At 41.5% G+C, this 20,757-nt stretch overlaps 2 protein-coding genes across 4 annotated transcripts; one reads left to right on the top strand and one right to left on the bottom strand.

Annotated features, from left to right (window-relative positions):
- Positions 1–7,396: 7,396 nt before the first annotated feature.
- LOC9661835 lies at positions 7,397–10,336 on the bottom strand. 3 transcript variants are annotated; one of them, XM_024662582.1, is made up of 10 exons: positions 10,160–10,336; positions 9,987–10,101; positions 9,812–9,936; positions 9,567–9,753; positions 8,214–8,335; positions 8,095–8,163; positions 7,915–8,047; positions 7,736–7,861; positions 7,614–7,679; positions 7,397–7,551 (listed from the first exon to the last, which is right to left on the bottom strand). In XM_024662582.1, the coding sequence occupies exons 2-10, from the start codon at positions 10,041–10,043 to the stop codon at positions 7,456–7,458; spliced, it is 981 nt and encodes a 326-aa protein (XP_024518350.1). In that variant the 5' UTR covers positions 10,044–10,101; positions 10,160–10,336; the 3' UTR covers positions 7,397–7,455. The 3 variants fall into 3 exon arrangements, with proteins under 3 accessions (XP_024518350.1, XP_024518349.1, XP_024518351.1); XM_024662583.1 differs by lacking the exons at positions 7,397–7,551; positions 7,614–7,679; positions 7,736–7,861; ... (1 more) ...; positions 8,095–8,163; positions 8,214–8,335 and adding exons at positions 8,871–8,958; positions 9,018–9,419; XM_024662581.1 differs by lacking the exons at positions 7,397–7,551; positions 7,614–7,679; positions 7,736–7,861; ... (1 more) ...; positions 8,095–8,163; positions 8,214–8,335 and adding an exon at positions 8,515–9,419.
- Positions 10,337–10,468: 132 nt separating this feature from the next.
- Positions 10,469–11,972, top strand: LOC9661236. Its single transcript, XM_002988835.2, has 4 exons — positions 10,469–10,993; positions 11,085–11,396; positions 11,463–11,639; positions 11,703–11,972. Exons 1-4 carry the CDS (start codon positions 10,751–10,753, stop codon positions 11,787–11,789), a joined length of 819 nt encoding a protein of 272 aa, XP_002988881.1. The 5' UTR covers positions 10,469–10,750; the 3' UTR covers positions 11,790–11,972.
- The last annotated feature ends 8,785 nt before the right edge of the window (positions 11,973–20,757 follow it).

Below are 20,757 nucleotides of genomic sequence, written 5' to 3'. Positions count from 1 at the left end.
ATAAAAATTTCTCTTTGCTCTTCTCCTTTTCACTAGCGCAATCGTTAACGAGAGCTTTCTTGGCCAAATGGGAGTCTGATCAAGAACTGCCGATCCTGCGCCAGGATCCAATGCGCGTGTAGCAGTCAAGAATTGCTTCATTTTCATGGCGATTAGGAATTCACCGTCTCGACTCTTCTTTTGGAATCCTTAGAGATCGCAAATTTCCCGACTAGAAATGGGCATAAGTCTCTAATTTAAGGGATACTTGCGCTCGAGGCTGCCAGTCTCCAGTAAGCAATTCCACAATCTCAATAACAACGCTTTCTCTAGATTCTATCAGATAAAAGGGAATTCCCTGATGATTGATCCATGAGCCATGCACGGGCATTTAGAATTGAACTTCTTTTGGCTTTCTTGGTGATATTCTCGAGCATGGAGATCTTTCAACTCCATGCATACCAGCAAGTCCTCTTGGTCATCTCTGACATGTTGCCGAGCTGCTTGAACGTTTTGCCACGTGTATGCCACATCATCAGTTAATCGCCACATCACCAATTAAATATTGGGCGGTTCAGATCATTTTAATATCTACGGCTTTGTATAAAGAATACACCCAGAATATCCTTATATATTCTAGGATTATCTTTCATCTAGCTTTTAACTCTAGTAATTCGTTGGTAATCAAGGTTTAATGGTAATACCCATACCTAAACTTTTCCTTTTACGATTATGATTCACTATATTGAACACAATACCAAAAAATCATAAATATGTAAATATTATTCCCACATATGAGGAACTGACCGATTCTTGGCACAGGATTGCAACTCGTTTTCTTGTTCTTACAAGAAAATGAGTGTGGCGATCCCATGCCAAGAATGGCCACACTAGTAGAGGAGTAGAGAAATTTGAATAAAAAGAATTTTTATTCAACAACACCTTAATGGTTATTGAAACTTCTGATTACGAAGTCTCAATAACAAACAAGCTGTCGTCTTGTATTGCTCCTCTCTTCCTTGTCGTTGATGCGAATGATCAAGCTGAGCTTGATTAACGAAAAGGAAGAGAGGAGCAATAGGAGGAACCATCTAAACATATGCATGGATGCTCCTACTACCTCCCCTTGCATGCACTCTTCAGTTTTGCTGCTGCCAGTGGATCTGCTCAAGCTAGTATCAGGAGATCTTCTAAACACAAGTCTGTGCCGTGGAAAAAGCCAATCTGTTAGAGATTGCTATCACAGATTGGCCTTTTCCTTGCACTAACTTTGCTGTACAGGAGCTGCAAGAGGCAACAGTGGCGAACTAGCCAAATAAGCCATGTGCGCTCTTTCTTCGCCACGAAGTGGTGTACACACATGGTTCATCTCCTAGTGTTTCCATCCTCCACTAGTGGTAAGCAATACTCGAGGCAGAAAGGGCAGGAACTATCCATCTACCTATCTACCTCTATGCTGTTTTTAATCATGCGGCGCTCAACTTTGTCACTTGAATGCATGGATGCAAGAATGCAACTTTTTGTGAGCGTATCTGAGGACTGAGAACGTCTGCACCGTCGTGCAGCGCCGTCGCAACTCCACCACTCACCACCTGTTTAACACTGGTGAAGCAGTAAGAGGGCACCCACGCAATGCTGAAAGGGGAGAGAAGCCACGGGCGCTACCAAGATTTCCATGAGAGAATGGAAGAGGATAGTATACGGGACGCCAAGAGGTGAGGTGGGAATTGAGAACGACTGCAGGGCCCTCTTGACCCTCACCACGCTCTTGACCTCACAAAAGGGATACGGGCACGGACTTACATGCTCTGAGGAGGGAGGGCTGGCTCCAGGGTGTCAACGCATAATCGAGTGAGGGAAGGGAGAAATGTGGAGGTGGCACCTGAAGTTTTAGGGCTCTGAACGGCAGAAAATCAGATAACGGTCGATTGCAAGCAAGAGGCTGAAAATATGGAACGAGGGCTGTGCGTGGCTTTTGATCGTAACAAGGTCCTTGAGGAGGTTATGCCGCCAGCCTTGGTAAGCTTTGATCATGGCTCAATCTTCCAGCCCTCAAGTAATTCACAGAGCTTCGAAAATGCTCGTCTCCCTAGTGGCCTCCAGCGGGAGAGTAACGTGTTGCAACTCCTTGACCTTCTTGGTGATGATCTCGAGCATGGAGATGGCTCCCTGACGGTGAGCAGCTTGCCACTGGACGAGCCCGTGCATACATGCAAGTGCATCCCCAACAGAGACGACGACGTAAAAAAGATATCTAAAAGGTACCTGGGCGAAGCTCCTCGCAAATCCGCTTCTCTGCCTTGGACTGTGTGCCGCCTGATCCGCTGGTCTTCCAGGATGTCGGCGGAGGCGAACTTTCTTCTCTTCCAGAATAAATTCCTGCATGTCTCTGCAACGTTGCAGGACAAGATCTATCCATCTATATGCTGTTTTTAGTCTCGCTGTGCCCATTGTATGCAATGCAATGCAATTGAATTCTTGCCTGCTGCTCAGGGATGCGGTTTGTACCTTCTGAGCTTCTTCTCCAGGTTTCTTTCTCCACCACTTTCGCCTTGAGCTCTTTCTCACGAGTTCTGACATGTTAATGACTAGAGCTTCCTTCTACAACGTCAAGTCTGTTCTTTGCCATGCTCTCCCTGCTCACAAACTCACTTGATCGCTCTGTGCACTAGTAGCTGTCCTTGCACAGAGAGAGGCTCCTCTTCCTGCTCTGCAATCTTTCGTTTTCTAGCTTCTCTGCTGCCACCTTTGCTTCCTGTCAAGCGAATTCTTGTCCGTTGTAAGCTTTCGTCCCAGCACCGTCGACCATGCCAGAGCATCCGGTGAAAAAGAACCAGCAGTTCCACCTCCGTCACATCTTTCTCGCCAGGCTGCGGTAGTGCTCTCATCCATGCAAACCGCTTGCAGCTCCGCTGGTCGGCATACACGCCGACAATGTTGTTCCACGACGCCACATTGTGCTGTGGAGTGTTGTTAAAGAGAATGTTAGCATCCTCGAGTCGCAACTTGTGTGCAAGGCAGCCATCCACCAGAGACTGTTGCAGTAAGACATCTTCCCAAAGGTTGAAACAGATTCCTCAGGATGCCCGTTTACTGCATAAGCTGCAAGAGCAGCATTTCACGAGTTTTTGTGCCTTTCCGGCACAAATAAAACAGTGTCTTCCCCTCTTCCATCTAAAGAGACTTTGTATATTCTTCTGTGATGTTTCCCATAAACGTACACTTTTCTCCATTCGCGGCATTCGCTAAAACTATGGCATTCATCTTCGCAACATCATCTGGCAGCCGCTCAAACACCCGCTTCACGTCCCCCAGTACCGCATAGCTCCAATAAACGCCGCCAACCAGGCTGCTCCGGCATCCGAGGAGCCGTGAGACGCCTTTTCGACCAAGCGCCCTAGAATGGTATTCCAGAAGTAGCATGCGAGCTTTAACACACTCTTATTTTATAAATTGTCAATAGTTTATACAAGGAATATATGGAGTTCGTGTTCAAAGAAGAATGGTTTGTCCTTCAAGATGAGCCGAATATCCAGCCCCGTCTTCCTCCAGAAAAGAACTGCCCGTTTTGGCAAAACGGGCAGCATCGGGTTTGCACGACCCGCTTCTCTGGAGCATCGAAAATGTGTGTGAGATCGAAAGGGTTGAGGATGTTTGTAGCGGGAGGCCCAGCCTCGAAACCAAGGCATTGATGCATTGATCTTGATGATCCTCGTGCTGCTGTTTCTGAGCCTGGAATTGAGACATTTGAATCGTACCACTGCCTCAGCTATCAAATTCTCGTCACAATCCCACCATTGACGAAATTGGAGAATTTCTCCTGCTGCTTCTGCTACTGTTGCTGTTTGTGAATGCCCAAGAAGCCACTTCAGTGGATCTGGCAGTAGCGGGAGCTTCGAGTTCACTGCGGGTTGTTGTGCCTAATGAAGTCGTGTTTTTAGCCTGCTGGGATTTAGAATTTAGTTTGTGTCCCAAGCACCATCAACTTCTTTCTGATGGTGGAGTTCCAGCAGTTCTTGATCTGGTTGTCCGTGCGACCGGGGAGCTTTGCAGACCATGTGCCAGTTATGCACAGGACAAAATTTCAGAAACAGTAGAAACATATTCATGACCCACCACAATTGCATGCATTCCCACAATGAACTCCTTCAGAAATCACTGTGGTTGAGCCCCGGCCTCAGATAGTTGCAGCCTGCGGCTCTTCCCGCCTGTAACTAGCTCAGTGATCATCACAGACAATTGCCTACGAAAGCTTCTCATGACTGGTGTGTATATATGTACTAGCATGCTTTCGAACTTAACTCCATCGGCTGTGATCGTGCTTGAGCACGCACTCGATCAATAACTCGTCTTCAAATGGCGACCACAGCCCACGCCGTAGCATCCGAGGCTTCCTTGCTCCAGGATTTGTCCTATTACTGCAGAACATACTACCATTCTCCAGTGAGATCCAAACTGGAAACTTTACGTTCCTGGAGCTGTGCACTTGTTTGTGCCCAAGTACGAAAACATTCTTCTTCGAGTGATTGTCGACATTGTCACCGTGCATCTACAGTTTCCTTCGAAAACCTTCGAAGTTGGCTGGGATTATCATTTCTTAAAAAAGATTCCGAGTTTCCTGCATGGTCTCAGGCCTTACCAAATCCTTGAAGCTTTTCTTTCTTTTATAGATCAACTTGATGCAAGATGCCAAGGCTGTCGTATAATCAAGTCTGATACGCGTGAAACGCACCCGTAGACTACTCGACCAAAAATATTTCAGTACACATGCTTATAATTCATAAACGATTCAAATATCATTACGGAGGGAGTTTCTTCCTTTGCTCTGGCGCCAGTAGAATTAAAAGACAAATCAGCTCATCGATAGATCACATCACATTGACATCAATGAATTCCCTCGAGTAATTTATATATATACAAAGGAAGCTATCTAGAATGCCCGTCTCCCTCCTGTAAAAAACCACAGCTGTGTGTACTACAGCATTGATGCCTATGGATCATCAAGGCCTCCAATGGACAGTAACGTGTTGCAACTCCTTGGCTTTCTTGGTGATGATCTCGAGCATGGAGATGGCTCCCTGCGCCACGAGGACAGTGAGCGGCTTGCCACTGGACGAGCATGCCCGTGCATACCTGCAAGTGCCTCTCGGTCATCTCCAACATGTTGCGCTTCGTCGAAATGCCCGAGTCGAGCTGCTTGATCGTTGACTCGATGTTTTCCTTCTGGATGCGAACCTCTCCCAAGTCTGCCATGACAAATCCTTTAGAGAAGAAAACGTAAAAGAGAGCATCTACCTGAGCGAAGCTGCTTGTACTCCTCGCAAATCCGGACTAAGTCTGCTTCTACCATCTCTGAGTTTCCCCCTTTTCCTTGGACAGTGTACCGCCTGATCCGCTTGAGCTGGTCTTCCAGGTTGATAAACTTCGCTTGGAGGCGGAGGATGGCGGCAGTGGCAAACTTTATTTCCTCTTCCTTGGATCCCTGCTGAGTGTGGCATAATTGCTTAGAACGATCTTCCAGAATAAATTCCTGCATGTCTCTGCAACGTTGCAGGACAAGTGAAGAGCGTGGGGTCTTTCTAATGCATGAAGGAGAGATGCGGTTTGTACCTTCTTCCTTCCACTTGTTTGAGTTTCTTCTCCAGTGCGTCGATATTCGAGGACTTCACTCTCACGTCGCTCTCCAGCCTGCTTTTCTCTAACACTTTCTCCTTGAGCTCTTTCGCAAGGTTGTCTTTCTCAGCCATGACGGCTGTGAGTTGCTTGGACAAGTTCTCCTTCTGGGAAGAAATGCTAGAGACTTCTTTCGTTAGAGCTTCCTTCTGCGACGTCAAGTCTGTGATTTCCTTAGCCATACTCTCCCTGCTTTTCACAAACCCGCCGATTTGATCGCCCAAAGCATCTATCTGTGTTCGAGTAGCTTTGAGATCTTCCTCTAATCTGTCTTTGCACAAAGAGAGGCTCCTCTTCTCCCTCTGCAATCCTTCGTTTTCTACGCAGAGAAGCTGCTTCTCTGCTGCCACCCTTGCTAAGTTCCTGTCAAGCGAATCCTTGTCCGACGTTATCCTCCCTATACTTCCCTCTAAACTCTCTGCATGTACAGTCAGCCTTCTACAGTTTGTCGCAAGAGCTTCTTTCTCCGAGTGCGCGCTTTTCATGTCCTCTTCAAGACGTTCCTTCTCAAACGCCACCTTCTTCAGATTTTTGGCCAAGCTGTCCTTCTCGGATGTAATGCTCGATATGCTTTCCTCAAGACGGTCCTTGTGCAAAGTTAGCCTCCGGATGTTATCTTCCTTTTCGAACTGCGAGGTCTTATACTCTACATGAAGACGCTCCTTCTCGGCAGCAACCTGGCTCAAATTCTTGACCAACGCTTCTCTCTCGGAGGCGATGTTCGTCTTCTCCTCCACAACTTTGTTGAGATTCCTCGCCAGACTTTCTTTCTCAGCCACAAAGCTGCTGAGTTCTTTCTGAAGCCTTTCTTTGTCCACTGTGAGCCTCCTCACCGTCGCATTGACGTTTTCCTCCCGGTTGATAAACTCCGAGAGCTCTCGGAAAATCCGGTCTTTATCGCTTCGAGCTTGCCACAGCTCCCTCGTCAGGCTCTCTTTCTCTGCAACCGTCTGTGAGCCAACTATCCCTTTCTCAAATCAGCAAGCAATAACACAAAGGTGTGTGAAGCTGTCGACGAGAAGTACCTGGTTGTGTGCTGCTTGGAACGCATCCAAGCTACTCTCCATCTTGGCGATGATTCCCAACACGTAGTGGAGCTCCTCCACGGCCTTGTTCCTCGATTTCATGATCTCCTCGATCTTGGAATGGAGGTTGACGTAGTACTCGTACATCTTCTCCACAAGCGCGCACGTCTTCTGCTCCATGAAGCTGCTATAATCGCTGCAAAACACCGTGTTCTTCTCCATCTCCTGGAGCGCCGAATTTCTCTCGTCCTGGAGCTGCCGGATTTCCACCTCCAGCGCGTCTGGCGAGCTCACCTCGACGCACTCGTCGCACTCCGTGATCTGGACGGGGATGAACACCGGATCCATCTGCATTTCCAGCACCATATCGCGAAGCTTGGCCACCTCCTTTCGGATCGACAGATGCTTCTCCTCAAGAACCAAGCTCCTCTTTTGCGCCAGGAAGTACAGCGCCTCGAGATCCTTTAGTGCATCGGATTCTTGCAGCACTGGCCTGACCTCTATGAATGCCATGAGAACTCGCCGCTGCTCCTGCGATACCGATCGATCTATAGCTCACTCACTTGAAGATGATCGCCATCGCCCTGCTGCCCTGGGAGAACTCCCGCCCTAGGGTTTTCGAAAATTTACACACGTCCTTTCATCCACACCGCTTCCACAGCAGCACACACGTGGTGGCCAGCCAGTGGCCCAAGCACCGCGGTTTCGGGGTCAATGGCCCAGTCAATTTTCAACGCTCCATTCAAACTTGGCAAAATGCCACTCGAACGGCTGATACTTAAAAGTACCTCGAGTTAAGGGCTTTGTCTGCCGCCAAAGTAACCAATGTAGCTCCATAAGGCCTCGCATGAGCGTAGAAGCACTCGGCCATCGCCTGGAAGGATATCTAGCGTGAATTTCTTGCGAGAAGATGAAATCATAGAAAGGGGAACTTACAGTTCCATTCTCTGATGTCAAGTCTGAGGATCCTCGCGAGAAGAATGAATGAACTCCTTCCTTGGGCTGTGGAAAACCAAGAACAAGTAAAGTGATTGGTTGATCGAGACAGAGCAGCTTACTTTGTCTCTGGGATCTTTCTGCGGTGGCGATAGCATCGCTCCGGCTCTCATCGTCATGCTGTTGGCGAAGCCATACGTGGTCCCTTCTCTCGAAGTTCGTGACTTGTCCAGGATGATCCTATCCATCTGTGAAGAACTTTTGCTCGTTAAGCTATGGAAAAGAATGCTTTTGTAGTTACCTGAGGAGGCTTTGGTCTTGGCGGAGGTGGAGGAATGGGCCGTTTCTTTGCTCCAGCAAAATATGGCATCTTCGGGCGTTCCTTGGGCTCGGGAGCCGTTTGCAAGCGATCGTAGTAGGCTCCGAGCACAGTCCTGATTTACCAAAACGTTCTTTTAAGGAAGAAGAGGGAAGAATTTACCGTGGGTCGTCTTGCAGCTTAAGTTCGTGACGAACGCGTTCTAGCCTGTGGAATGAACTCTCGGGTATCCTGGAAAAACAGAAAGCCTTTGTCGCAACAGAAACTTGTGTTAAACGGACCTCTCTTCTAGATGAGAGTCGCAGTCGGTATCATCACACGTTGATCTTTGGCCACACTTTGGACTCGCTGTCCTCGGTTTCTTTGAAAACAAGTCGATAGGCCTGATAATCCTCGGTGGTTTCTGCAAGGATAGTCCACCATTATCAACCAAAACAAAAGAGAAGAAGAAGAAGAAATCCACCTGTACGAACCAAGACCGACAGAAACGTCACTCTAACTCAAGATTCCCAGAAGAAAAAAGAGAAAAATAAATAAAGAAAACCATCTCTGCGGTTGTCGAAGCTCTAGCTAGAAACGACGTTGTTGAACTTCTTTGTCCATTTATTTTCGAGCCGCTAGGAAGCAACATTCTTTGGAAGAGCCATCTACTGCTGCTGCTTTTGGTCCTCGGGAGGCAGATCCTCCTTCCTACACCCGCAAGAGCTGTGACGATTTAAGTACTGTATTTGCTCCACCGGACTTAGCAACTGGAGCTGCCCCGGTTTCTTTCCCGCTGTCTCTGCAATCACGCTAGCTTTCATCGGGAGCTTCTTCGACTTGGCTCGAGTCGGCCTAGTTTTGGCAGCGCTCCGAGCCTCAGCTCTCTCAGCTAGCAGTATAGCATCGGACAGAGAACCCGGCCTCAAGGCAGTCACCTCATTTCTGATCTTAAACTTGAGCCCAGCAGTGAACCTGCGAAGCTGCTCCTCGTTGCTCAGCGACTGCACCCCCATCATCTCCATCCGTAGCTTCCAAAACCTTTCACTGTAATCACCAATAGTTTCCTTTTCACCTTGCTCAAATCCCATCCATGCTTGCATTACCTTCTCTCTGGAATGATGAAATCCCGGCAAGCAGACCTGGTCCTTGAAAGCCCACGTCTTTCGCGGCGACTTCTGCTTATCAAAAACCGTGCTTGCGACGGCGGTCGACGCATTGTTGCCATAACTTCCACCACCACCACCTTCGTCAAAAGTCGCCAGCCAAGAGAGAACCTTGTCGGCCTCCGACGACTTGAGGAGCCTCTCGTTGATCCGTGGAGTCTCCTCCCTACTGCCGCTAATGCCCACTTCTCTCCTCCTCGGTGTCTGAGAAGACTTCGCCCTCAAACGCTCGAGTTGTACCTCCAGATCCTGGCACTTCCCCCGCTCCTCCACAAACAACTGTTTGAGACTGTCAAGCTGCTCCTTAATCTGCCCAAGCTTCTTCATTTGCATGCTGTCCGTCTGCTCACACCATGCCTTACCCCCTCATGAAAAACCAAAGCTCTTTCGCAAAACAGGCACGAAAAAAACTAAAGGACATGACACGAAGAGACATGACCCAAGCAAAACCACCCGAAACATTCTTCCGCGGTAAAGGAGAAAGTTTACCTTGTCACGGTACCACGTATGCTCCTGCTCGGGCTCCGTGTCAAGGCGTCGCTGGATCAAACTCATGTCTTGCATCGTCGAGTGGTATGGTGCGTACTGTGGACAACTCGGCTTGTACTTAAGCGGCGGCTTGGATGGTTTCTTCTTCTCTCCGGGGAGAGGATACTTCTCATCGCAGAAATCATACCTGTGTCAAACTCCGATCAATCAGACCAACTTTGGAGCTGGGAGCGAGAGAGACTTACTTGTATTTCGGGAGGCCCATCGGGAACTGGAACTTCTTGTTCATCTCGATGTTGTTTAGCACCTTCATGTACTGACCATAGTCTCGAGTGCGTGGAGGATAGTCCGAAGGCTCCGGAGGGGCCATCTAGAAAAACGAAAAGGACTCTAGAACGAACGATACGCGCAAGAACTTACCGCCCTCATGTAGGAGGTCTCGAATCGCCCCAGGCATTTCTTCTTGGTGTCTCCCATCTTTCGTTTCTCCTTCTCTTGTCCAAACTCCAAACCGGGAAGAACGATCACAGGCCAGCTAGAGGCGAGCTTATCAGGAGAAGTGGAGAGAGCGACGAGGAAAGGGACAAACTTACACGGAGGAGTATCAACCATTGCAATTGCAATGCATTCCCCGGAAACGCATGAGGCGCCAGCACGGAAATTCCATGCCCGCGCCGCCGCACAGCTCTAGCGCTTCCCAAATGCGGCACCGGCTTCCCTCGTCGCGCTCGCGACGCGCAAGGCCGGTTGCCCATTGGAGAGACACGACGGCTCAGCTGAAGAAACCCTAAAAATCCGGTACGGACACTCTGCCACGTGGCACGCGTACGCGCAAGGAATATACCCGTTCTTAAAACTAAACCAGCCGCTAACTTTTCTCGTTGCCGTTTCGCTGTATTTTATTGCCCTAGAAAGCTAGAAAAGCCCCCAAGCGGCGCTGTTAAGGCGTGTGATTCGGGCTAGGGTTCTTGGAATGCGGGGCGCGTCATCGCAGCCGGCATAGCTTCGTGCGCAAGGTGAGCGGCTGCGACGGCAGATTGGGGGATCCGAGGGGAATTTCTAGGGTTCTTCGCGGGGGGCGCATGAGCAGGGATTTGTTATCCGTGGAGCTTGCAGGATTGAAGAGTGTTATAGGACGTTTGGATTAGCGCCATCACGAAGAAAAGTGGGTCGCACCAGTTGCCATGTCTGCGGCTGTTTGTCAGAAGCGGCATTTTGACGAGCTACACGGGTCTCCTCCAATCTCGACTCCCCTCTCCAAGAGACGCTGCGGTGGGAATTCGAATTCTCCAGTTCGTTTTCCCTCGGCGGCTCCGGTTTTTGGCCGGAGCAGCTCTCCTGGTACCACTGGGCCGAGCTCTCCTTCCTCCTCGTCACACGACATCTTTCTCCAGCTCAGAGCTTTGTATCCTGACATGGATGGACAGGTAAAAACGCGTTCTTTTCTTCGAAGAGAAAAGAAGCTTTCTTTTCCTGAAGTTGACGTTGTTTGATTTATTTTTTCTCTTTTTTCGCCAGCTTGTCGAGAAGGTCATTGAGAACTGTGGAAACAATCTGGACGATGCCATCAAATGCCTCAACGATTTGCGGCTCTCCAACGAGAGGCCAGCGGTGAGCAGTGCTTCGCAGCACGCGCCAGCAGCGTCGGCCCACCAGCAGCAGGAACAGCCAGCGAGCAGCGAAGGATTGGAATGGGTGGAGCTCTTCGTGCGGGAGATGCTCAGTGCCACAGACCTCACAGACGCTCGCGTGCGCGCAACCAGAGCACTGGAGTCTTTCGAGAAGGCCGTCACGACTCGAAATGCCGCTGCAGTGGAAGCCATCCAAAAGGTGTGGATTTTTCTCTTTCACTGGCTGCTCGCTAAGCCACTGCTGCCTGTTTCCATTTGTTTCTAGGAGAATGAAACGCTCAAGGGGCAGCTGCAAGTGATGGTGAAAGACAATGGAATCCTCAAGCGGGCAGTGGCCATCCAACACGAGCGCTACTCGGCGGAGATCGACGAGAAGGGGAAGGAGGTGAAGCATTTGAAGCAACTCGTGACACAGTACCAGGAACAAATGAGGACTCTAGAGGTAAGCCAAACCATCGCTCATTGCTTTCGTGGCATGAATAATCCTTTTGTGTCATGTCCACAGCTTAACAATTACGCGCTCACCGTCCACCTGAGAAGAGCCCAAGACAACAGCTCCATCCCGAATCGCTACAACCCGGACGTGTTCTAAGCAAGCGCAAGCTCGTTCAGCGGAGATATTGTCACTTCTTATTTTCGTCAGTGCATAGTGAGAATAAGAAAATCTAAAGAGGATATTTCGTGCACGTTTTTTTAGCTTGATTATTTAATTGTCTAAAGGATAAAGAAGCAATACCTTTTATACTTAAATTAAATGTACACTTTCCAGATTAAATTTAGGTAATAAATTTTAATCTGGATGTTAAAAGTATTCAAACTGAACCATTAAATTTAAATAGAAATTTGCGTAGCAAATGCTAGGCAATTGGCAAAACTTGTGCTGGCTTGGTGGAAGTTTAATGAAATTCTCAAGCAAATCCCACTTCTGAAGCGTAAGAACTTACCTTATCTTGTATAAATAGATGCTCCTTATTTAATGGCCTTAAGTTATAATACAATCAAATTCAAGGCCAAATTACCAGCAAAGCATTGGTGCTCAGCTACAACTCTCCCTCCACCAGGTTTCCCTGGGGTCCGGATCGAGTGCTGTGTAGGGATCCCTGGAGTCTCAGTGTAGGTGACGGGAGTGGAATTGCGAGCGTTGACTACTGGAGCGCGTCCAACAGATCCATCGCCTAAGTAAAATTGAACCGCTGCGTCAGATTATGTGAGTCAGAGTTGTGAAGAACACGCACTGTAAGAGTTTTACTAACTGATCTCTCCATCTTTTGTAGCAGTCTAGACTACCACTCACTCGTTCACATCGAGAGTGCACTGCTTCCCAATACTGAACGGCTAATGCACTCAGATTTCAGAAAATCTGACAGTCTTACCCCCTAGAGCACCGCTAGGAGAGAACGACTCTATAAAGCTGAAGCGCCAAAAACACCACAGAAAAACGAACACACACACAAGCGTTGCCTCTCGGTGACTCAGCCGTAATGGTGTCACAGCCCACAATCAGCCGCGTAACCCTCAAACAGTTGACACAACACTTGGTGATGAACTCTTCTCCGGGACTCGGACGCGCCTGGAAAGCAGGATGAGGACGGGATCATCTCACGAGCATCATCCAATTCGTCTGATGACAGAGAGCAGACAAGACATTTGGAGCACAAGCAAGGTTCATCAGTACCTGGATTGCGGACGGACAGGAAGCAACCGTTTGTTGGATAGTGGTGGTGGCATTGGCGCGTTGACAAGAGAGTGGCAATAATCCGCCATAGAACCAGAATTCTCCAACGGCTCAACTTTGCGCCACGATCAAAGAATAGACAGTCTTTTAAGCTTGAAGGATACCTTTGTACTCATCTTTTATTCTTGGACATCTCATCATTCACAATAGCCAGCAGTTCTTAACTCTGTAGTGATTAAGGGAAAGCCTCACCTATTACCATTTGAAATTTAAAACACTCCCATGCTACCTCTAGAGATTCTTGGTTCTGGGAAGGTCAAGAGCTGAGCTTGGTAAATCATGATTTTTGCAGTGTCCAGCTTATTTGCTCATAAACCAACCAAATTTTCTTTCCTACTTCTAAACCAAAATTTAGTGAACTATTAACTGTATGTGCACAATATTATACATTTCATTATAAGATGTAAAGGATGGGAATACTTTCATTCAAATTCTTGATTGTGGAGCTAGTGAGAAATTTTATTAAAAATATTCAACAAACTATGTTTTTCTTTTTTCTTTTTCTTTTTTATTTATTGATCCTAGGAAAGCTAAAAATAATATTAAAGATATATCAAGAAATTCACTAGTTAACTTCTTTTGTTTTCCCTATTCTTTAAAAGTCATATCCATATCCTAAAGTTTAATTAAGTGCATAATCTACAAAATTAAGTATATAACATCATACAATTTTTTTTGCAAAATGACTTTATAACGTAGATAAGTACAATATGAAAAACTTGTATTACTAAGTACAAAAGAAAAAGAAGAAAATCTAATAAAAATCAAATAAAATATTGAAAAAAATTATAATATTTTATCATTTTTTATACTATGATATTAATGGTAAAGTGTGTGCCAAATTTATTGAGTAATTCAGATATTTTCATTGTCTTTCAGTTCTTATTATGGATAAATTCTTTTTTTTACTTAATAACAAGAAATGTTTTCCAAACGTACCTCTTCTGAAACATTTAAATATTAATTTTTTAAGATATGAAAAAATAACATTAATTAAATATATACTATTTATATCTCATTAGTTTCATTACAAATATATTTTTATTTTATTACCCCTCACTTTGTAAAGAGTGTGCATAGTACACATAGATATTAAGCATAGACTATAGGATTTAAATTTAAAGCAATAGAAAATAAGGAGTTAATTACTAAATATCTCATTAGTTTTATCAAATTTATCTTTTCTACGATAAAAACTAAAAAATAGATATAAAACAAACTCTAGCATGATTGATAGATCGATTGTCTTTAACGACCACAACAGCCAAGACCAAATAAAAAACTTCCAAGTTATCAATCTCAAGGAGCTCGATAAACACTCCACACTTGGAAAATAAGCTCCTTTCTTTCTTTGAAAATTTATATATTTGTATTAATTTTAAGTGAGATTAATTATAAGTAATTCTATAGAAATAATATCAAACCACAATGTAAAGTGAGAGAAAAATATAAACATTAATATTTTATTGCACAATATGGACTTAAGTTTTAGAGAAAAGAAGATATATTTAGTTATAAATATTTTAAAAATGGATTTATTAACTATATAATTTTATAATAGTTAACTTGTTCTTTTATTAAAAATCCTTAGTAAAACAATACACTAATTTTATCATTAAAAGTTATTTATTATTTGAAGTTCATTTAGACTATTATAGTATTAGTTAGTTATTTGTATTTATTTAATTTTCTTATATTCTTTTCTAAATATTTATTAGTAAATTATTTTATTTTTATTTTAAAATAATAAATATTAATTTTGATATTTTTATTTACTCCACAGTCATTTTATAAATAAATTTATTATAAAATAATTTTATTTTTAAAAAATAATTAAAAAATATACTCCTGCCTAAAAGTTGCTCCTAACAAGATTAACAGATGCCTTTATAAATTATACTGTATTAAATGATATCATATATAACATTATTTCTTTTACTATATTTATTTTAATTAAAATAAATAAAGATTAGTAATTAATCTCATTAAATTTGTGTTTTTTCCTTCAATTAATAATCATAGAAGTAATAATTTATTTTTCATAATAATATGAATAATTATATTATTTAGAATTTATATTTCAAAGTTATAGTCCAGTATTTCAAATTTAATATTTTTAAAAGTTTTTTTAAACTCAATTATCTGAAAAATATTTTGTATAAGTGAAAAGTTCATAAAACCTTTTTTGTGAATTGTTTTAGTAATATAAAGTTTTATTCATCTTATGAGATCCAAATATATAGCTACAATGTTGTATATTAATATTAATATAATGAGATTTTGATAACCATCAGATTTGTTTCAATTTTGACCATTTGCTCTTGTATATAAGCTAGGGTTTTTGAGTTTATCGAATATACATATTTCTATATTCCATTTTCATATTTCATATACTCATACTAGTATAGTTAATTCTGATTGTCCCTAAGGAGTACTTGAATTTGTGCTTTTGGTTTAGATTTAGTTTTTGCATTGTCTAAATCTTTCTTAATCTTGTAACTTTTTCAATTTCTTATTTTTTTTCTTTTAATTCATTTTCATGGCAAATCAATAGCCTCTTCCTCCTTTAACTTTGAGGTAATAATTAGTGTAATTACTTGATATTATGCAATTGCAATTGAACTATCAAACTCAATTGATAATGCCATTCATGGCATGTGGTGTAACTCCTTCTACTCTTATTGTCAATCCTTGTAGAGTTCTTTCATAGGAATCCTGGATGATGTATATCATTGGTTCAATCAATGTTTAGTGATTACCACCTTTTGGATAATGTTTGGTGTTTGTGCAAGTTTTCCACATGTCTCCAACAAATAGTGTTGCAATAGTACAATAATTTGAGCATAGCTACTCATGCAGATTAGAACCTTCTCCCGAACATCCTTAAATATGCATTGATAATGCTTTTTAGCAATTGCATTATCTCTATCAAGGGCCATTTGAGTTAGTTATACAATTTATGATTTTCTTTTGGAGATTTTTACTTCATACAAAACTAAGTATGTTAGAGTTTATTGAGTTGTGGCAAACACTTCATCAAGATTTTATAGGACTTGTGCACACACTTGTTTTACCTATCCTTGACAATGTTCTTTGATTAGCACAACACTATGAAACAGCACCTCTCTTATCACTAAGTTAAATGTTGTTTTTGGGTATAGGCAAGTGCCGATGGTTGAGGAAAATATTGCAAAAACTACTTTTCATACACTATTTGATTTGTACAAAGTCTTAATAATGTTGTTTGGTTTGAATAATGCTTTGGTGACTTTCCAGTGGATGATGGATAAAATTCTTTGTGATATGTTGAAAATGATTGTTGATCCATTTAGAGGGGATATAGGAGGAGCATGTTTATGATGTTCACAAGGTGTTAAATGAGTTGCAAGAAGTTGGTTTCAAGCTGAAACCATTAAAGTGTGTATTTGTAAGGAACCAACTCCCCGAGGTGTTGTAGGCTAAAAGATCCCCGAAAGCACGACCAAAATGATAAAGAGTTTATCGGATGGGACTAAGTCTAAGATCGGGTCCAAGATTGACTCTAAGATCAAGTTCGAGATGGAGTCCAGAATCGAGTCCGAGATCGACTCCGAAACCGAGTTTGAGATCGAGTTCGAGACAGAGTCCGAGATCCGAGATCGGGTCCGAGACCAAGTCTGAGGTTGAGTCCGAGGTCGAGTCTAAGATCAGGTCTGAGGTTGAGTCTGAGATCGAGCCCGAGACCGAGTCCGAAGTCGGGTCCTAGACCGAGTCTGAAGTTGGGTCCGATATCGAGTCCAAGATTGAGTTTGAGACCAAGTCCGAGTACTAATACAGGTCGAGGGGTGAAAGCCCAAAGCATGTTTCTCCCGGGGGGCTATAGGGGGTTCCAAAAGTATAGTAGGGATAGTGAGGTTTAGGAACCAGTGTTGAAGGAACTCTCTAGTGGTGCTTCCAAACTGACTTGAGGTTGAGATTGGGAGTGAGCATGGACTCGAGTGGTGCCGGAGGGGCCACCCAAGGAAGTGCTTAAGAGCAGCTCCTATTCTCAAAAGGGAAACCAATTGTGGTGCTCTTGGTTCATGTGGAGTGGTGCTCCACTTGAGTACTTTGTGGCTCATTAGTCCTCACCCTTCCTAGGGGTTTAGGCCTTCCCTTCGGGATGGAAGTGGGGAGGTAGAGGTACTTATACCGGGCTATTAGGCCACGGTGTTTCCCCCCGGCATCCCAAAGTGTGGCACCCAAAGCTTGGGAGTTAGAGGGTCTCATGATCAAGTCTTGTTGTATCAAAGGATGTTAGGAATCTGGAGGCTTGGTGTGCTTGGTTACGGGGAGTGTAGCTGAACTTTAAGTTCAATCTAACCCGGAGAGGGGGATTGGGAGAGATTTGGGAATCTGTAGACGGATGGTTAACACTTTGTTGTTCGTTCAATGAGTAGTTAAAGCCAAGTAAAACCAAGTAGGAGGTGGTACAATAGGTGGGAACTTTGGCAAGGGAACTTAGTTAAAGCCAAAGCAGTGTTGGTCGGATACACGAGGTAAGCTGGCAAATTGGAAATGAAAAATTTGTGGCTTACAGTATTTAGGTTTAAAGACATAATTTATCTTAAGTACTTTATTATATAAATTCATGAATTTGAACTTTCTAGGAGGTCAGTACTATTCAAACCCAAAAACACTAAACTCCAAGTATTCCAAGACCCTTAATAAATTGGAAAAAGGAGTGCACTTTTATTTATAGGCCTTTTTCCTTTATATACTTGAACCCAATGGATTGTCTCTTACATTGTTTTCTTGGTTACTTATAACCCACCACAAGTTCACACCCTCATGAATGGAAGTTGAGAATGCAGCTCTTCTGAGAGCTATGCCCTCTTGACACCTTAATTCTCGAGTCAAACTGGGAGAAAACTAAACCTACTAAATATCAATTTCAACATATAGTATGATGCCCCTAAATCAACCAATAGAGTTGGACTAAAGACTGCTCTAATACCAAATATAAACTTTTGAATCTAGACTTTTCGAGAAGTCATCCAGCTCATACTAATCAAACACAAGGACACTTAACCTCAAGTATCCCAAGACTAACGAATTAAAAAAAAAGGGTGCATTTTTATTCATATGCTATTTTCTTTTATATATTTAAACCCCATAAATTGTTTTTTAAGTTGTTCTCTTTGCAAAGTTTATGGCTACTTTTTTCCCAAGCTGGTAGACAAAATGCCCATTGTTTATAAGGATACCACTCTATTTGAGATGCACACTAGTCGGTGCAAATTAAATCAATTTGATTTTGCCATGGAAGTCATAGGGTATGAAAGTTTGCAAATTGGTCTTAATAAACTTGTGATTATTTTGAAGTTCCTTAATTTGATGTGTAAATTATGTGTAGTGCTTCTTAGGTAAGATGCAATATATCAATCATTTTATTGATAATTTTTTTAATCATACTATGCCATTGTGAGTGTGTTGAAGTTGTTAATATTATCTTTCATTTTATTTAAAGACTGTGAATGGGTTTTTGTGGATCTCAAAGAGTTGGTGATGACTCTATATCCTAACTACATTTAACCTTTCATTTTGCATATTGATGTTTTTATATCAGTCTCAAAGGTGTTTTGATGCAAGAGAGCATATTTATGTTTGGTTAGCATAATCCCATTACATACATCAATTATATACTGCTATTAGTAGAGATAAATTACTTCATAACATAAAAGGAGTGTTTAGTAGCAGTTTAGGATTTTGAGAGTTTTATGTATATTTGTATAATTCTTGAATATTACTAAAAGGTGATTATGCTGCAATTACTTCATTATTAAAGTGGAAGAATTTAGTTAGCCATACTATTTAGTGAGCTCTATAGCTTTAGATATATAATTTCAAGGTTGTTCATTATTTAAAGAGTTTTATAACTTTGTAAGCAAAATGGCTTAAATTTGATTTATAAGGGTTCAAATGTAGAAGGAAAGGGCCTATAAATAAAAATATACCCTCTTTATCAATTGATTAAGGGTATTTGGATATTTGGGGTTTAAGTTTAAATAATACTAAGTTGGGTTAAAATATAAAAGGAAAGGGCTCATGAATAAAATGCACTTTTTTTTAGTTGGTTAATGGTTTTGGGATACTTAAGGTTAAATTTTCTTGAGTTTTAAGGATGATCTCCTGGGAAGTTTAAATTTAGGAGTTTACAAGTTAATAGTGATGCCCTTACTTAAGTGGATTTTTTGGATGAGGATTTAGTGTTGTTGATAGTTGTTATATTTGATATTTATTGTCCACAAGGTGCAAATAAAATTTACCTTCTCTTAATAAAGTTTGTAAAGCTTCAAAGATTAAGCTATAAATCTGAAGTATTCATGATAGGGCCTTCAATTTTTATTTCACACTTTATTTCTCTATACTTACTATGACTCTTTTATTTTAGATGAGTACATGTGATATTGTCATGTGACTTGAAAGTTATACAGGTCTTTATCTTAGCCAAAGATATGATATAATATTATTTTTGTTTATATGTAGCTATGTTTGGTGTCAAACTTATAATATTCCCCTTCATGTTAAAGAAAGATAGTTATATAGTTTCTCGTTTATTTAAGTTAGTAGCATTTGATTTGATGGGGTTTTTTTCTATAGTCAACTGCTAATAATGAACTGCTCATTATTACTGCTCATTAATACTACTCATTATTGCCTCCAACTACTTGACTTGCTAAGTGGAAATCAATGCTCTTGCTAGTGCATATGTAACTATTATTAGATACTTTCTTTTCAATTGAATGGTGATCCAATATTTTTATTCAGAGTAGATTCTCTTGGATAATAGCCTCATATTTCTAGTTGAGGCATTTCATGTTTTAATGTCTTGGTTAAGGATTTATAATACTTTCATGAGTGTTTATCATCCACAAATGGATGGTTTAATAGAATAATTTATTTGGACTTTCAAAGGGATGGTTGTGAAGTATGTAAGCTTTGAATATTCAAATTAAAATAGTTATTTGCTATCTCTTTGGTATATATATGTTATAAAAGTATAGAGTTTTATTGATGTTTTACCATATAAACTTCTATATGGTTATGATCTAATACTGCCAAAAGAGTTGAGTATAATTGAAGGAGTTTGAAGGCATTAAGATAAATACTTAAAACAATAGAATGTTTTGGTTTTTATGGTGAAATATTATTATATGGAATTTGATATTAAAAACGTTGGGGCATTTATATCCTTCTAACCTTTTATTTACATATTACAGTTAACACTTTTATTATTAATTAAGATATATATTATTCATATTGATTAAAAAATTTATAAAATACCTTTTATAATTTACCAACTTAATCAATAATTTTAATTAAATTTTAATTACATATAACATTTTTATTATTTATATTATATTAATATTAATTTTATATAAATTATTTCTAATGTTGAAGTTGGAGGTCTAGAAGTCAATACATGAAATTTAAATCTTAAAAATCTCTTAAATATATTTATTAAAAATTAATTATGTTTTTCCTTTTATATATTATACCTTATGTATAAAATATTCTTTAAAATAATTTAATTAATTTTTAGTTTAAATTTTTTATGAACAATAATCAAACATGTTTACAAACTTTATGATATGTTTGATTTTTGTTTGTCAGTTTGTTAGTCATATACAGATTTCATTATTAAAAAGAAATATTTATTTCTGATTTCTTAAAAATTATAATTCCATATGAACTTATTTATGTAATACAGCAAGAATTATATAATATTTATGTTATTTTCATGAAAATGTATAAGGTTTAAGGTTTAGGGTTTAGAGTAGGGTTTAGGGAATGACAATCAAGA

This window comes from Selaginella moellendorffii, unplaced genomic scaffold (assembly GCF_000143415.4).
Source record: "Selaginella moellendorffii unplaced genomic scaffold, v1.0 SELMOscaffold_91, whole genome shotgun sequence".
NCBI lineage: Eukaryota > Viridiplantae > Streptophyta > Lycopodiopsida > Selaginellales > Selaginellaceae > Selaginella > Selaginella moellendorffii.
Note: the sequence above shows the minus strand (reverse complement) of the source record. Positions and strands in the feature narration are given on the sequence as shown.

Coding starts and splice junctions, on each gene's coding strand:
- LOC9661835 (XM_024662581.1), bottom strand. CDS start 10,043: ATGGGAGACACCAAGAAGAAATGCCTGGGGCGATTCGAGACCTCCTAC. Junction 9,937..9,986: donor AGACCTCCTACATGAGGGCG/GTAAGTTCTTGC, acceptor TCGTTTTTCTAG/ATGGCCCCTCCGGAGCCTTC. Junction 9,754..9,811: donor ATGGGCCTCCCGAAATACAA/GTAAGTCTCTCT, acceptor AGTTTGACACAG/GTATGATTTCTGCGATGAGA.
- LOC9661236 (XM_002988835.2), top strand. CDS start 10,751: ATGTCTGCGGCTGTTTGTCAGAAGCGGCATTTTGACGAGCTACACGGG. Junction 10,994..11,084: donor ATCCTGACATGGATGGACAG/GTAAAAACGCGT, acceptor TTTTTTCGCCAG/CTTGTCGAGAAGGTCATTGA. Junction 11,640..11,702: donor AACAAATGAGGACTCTAGAG/GTAAGCCAAACC, acceptor TCATGTCCACAG/CTTAACAATTACGCGCTCAC.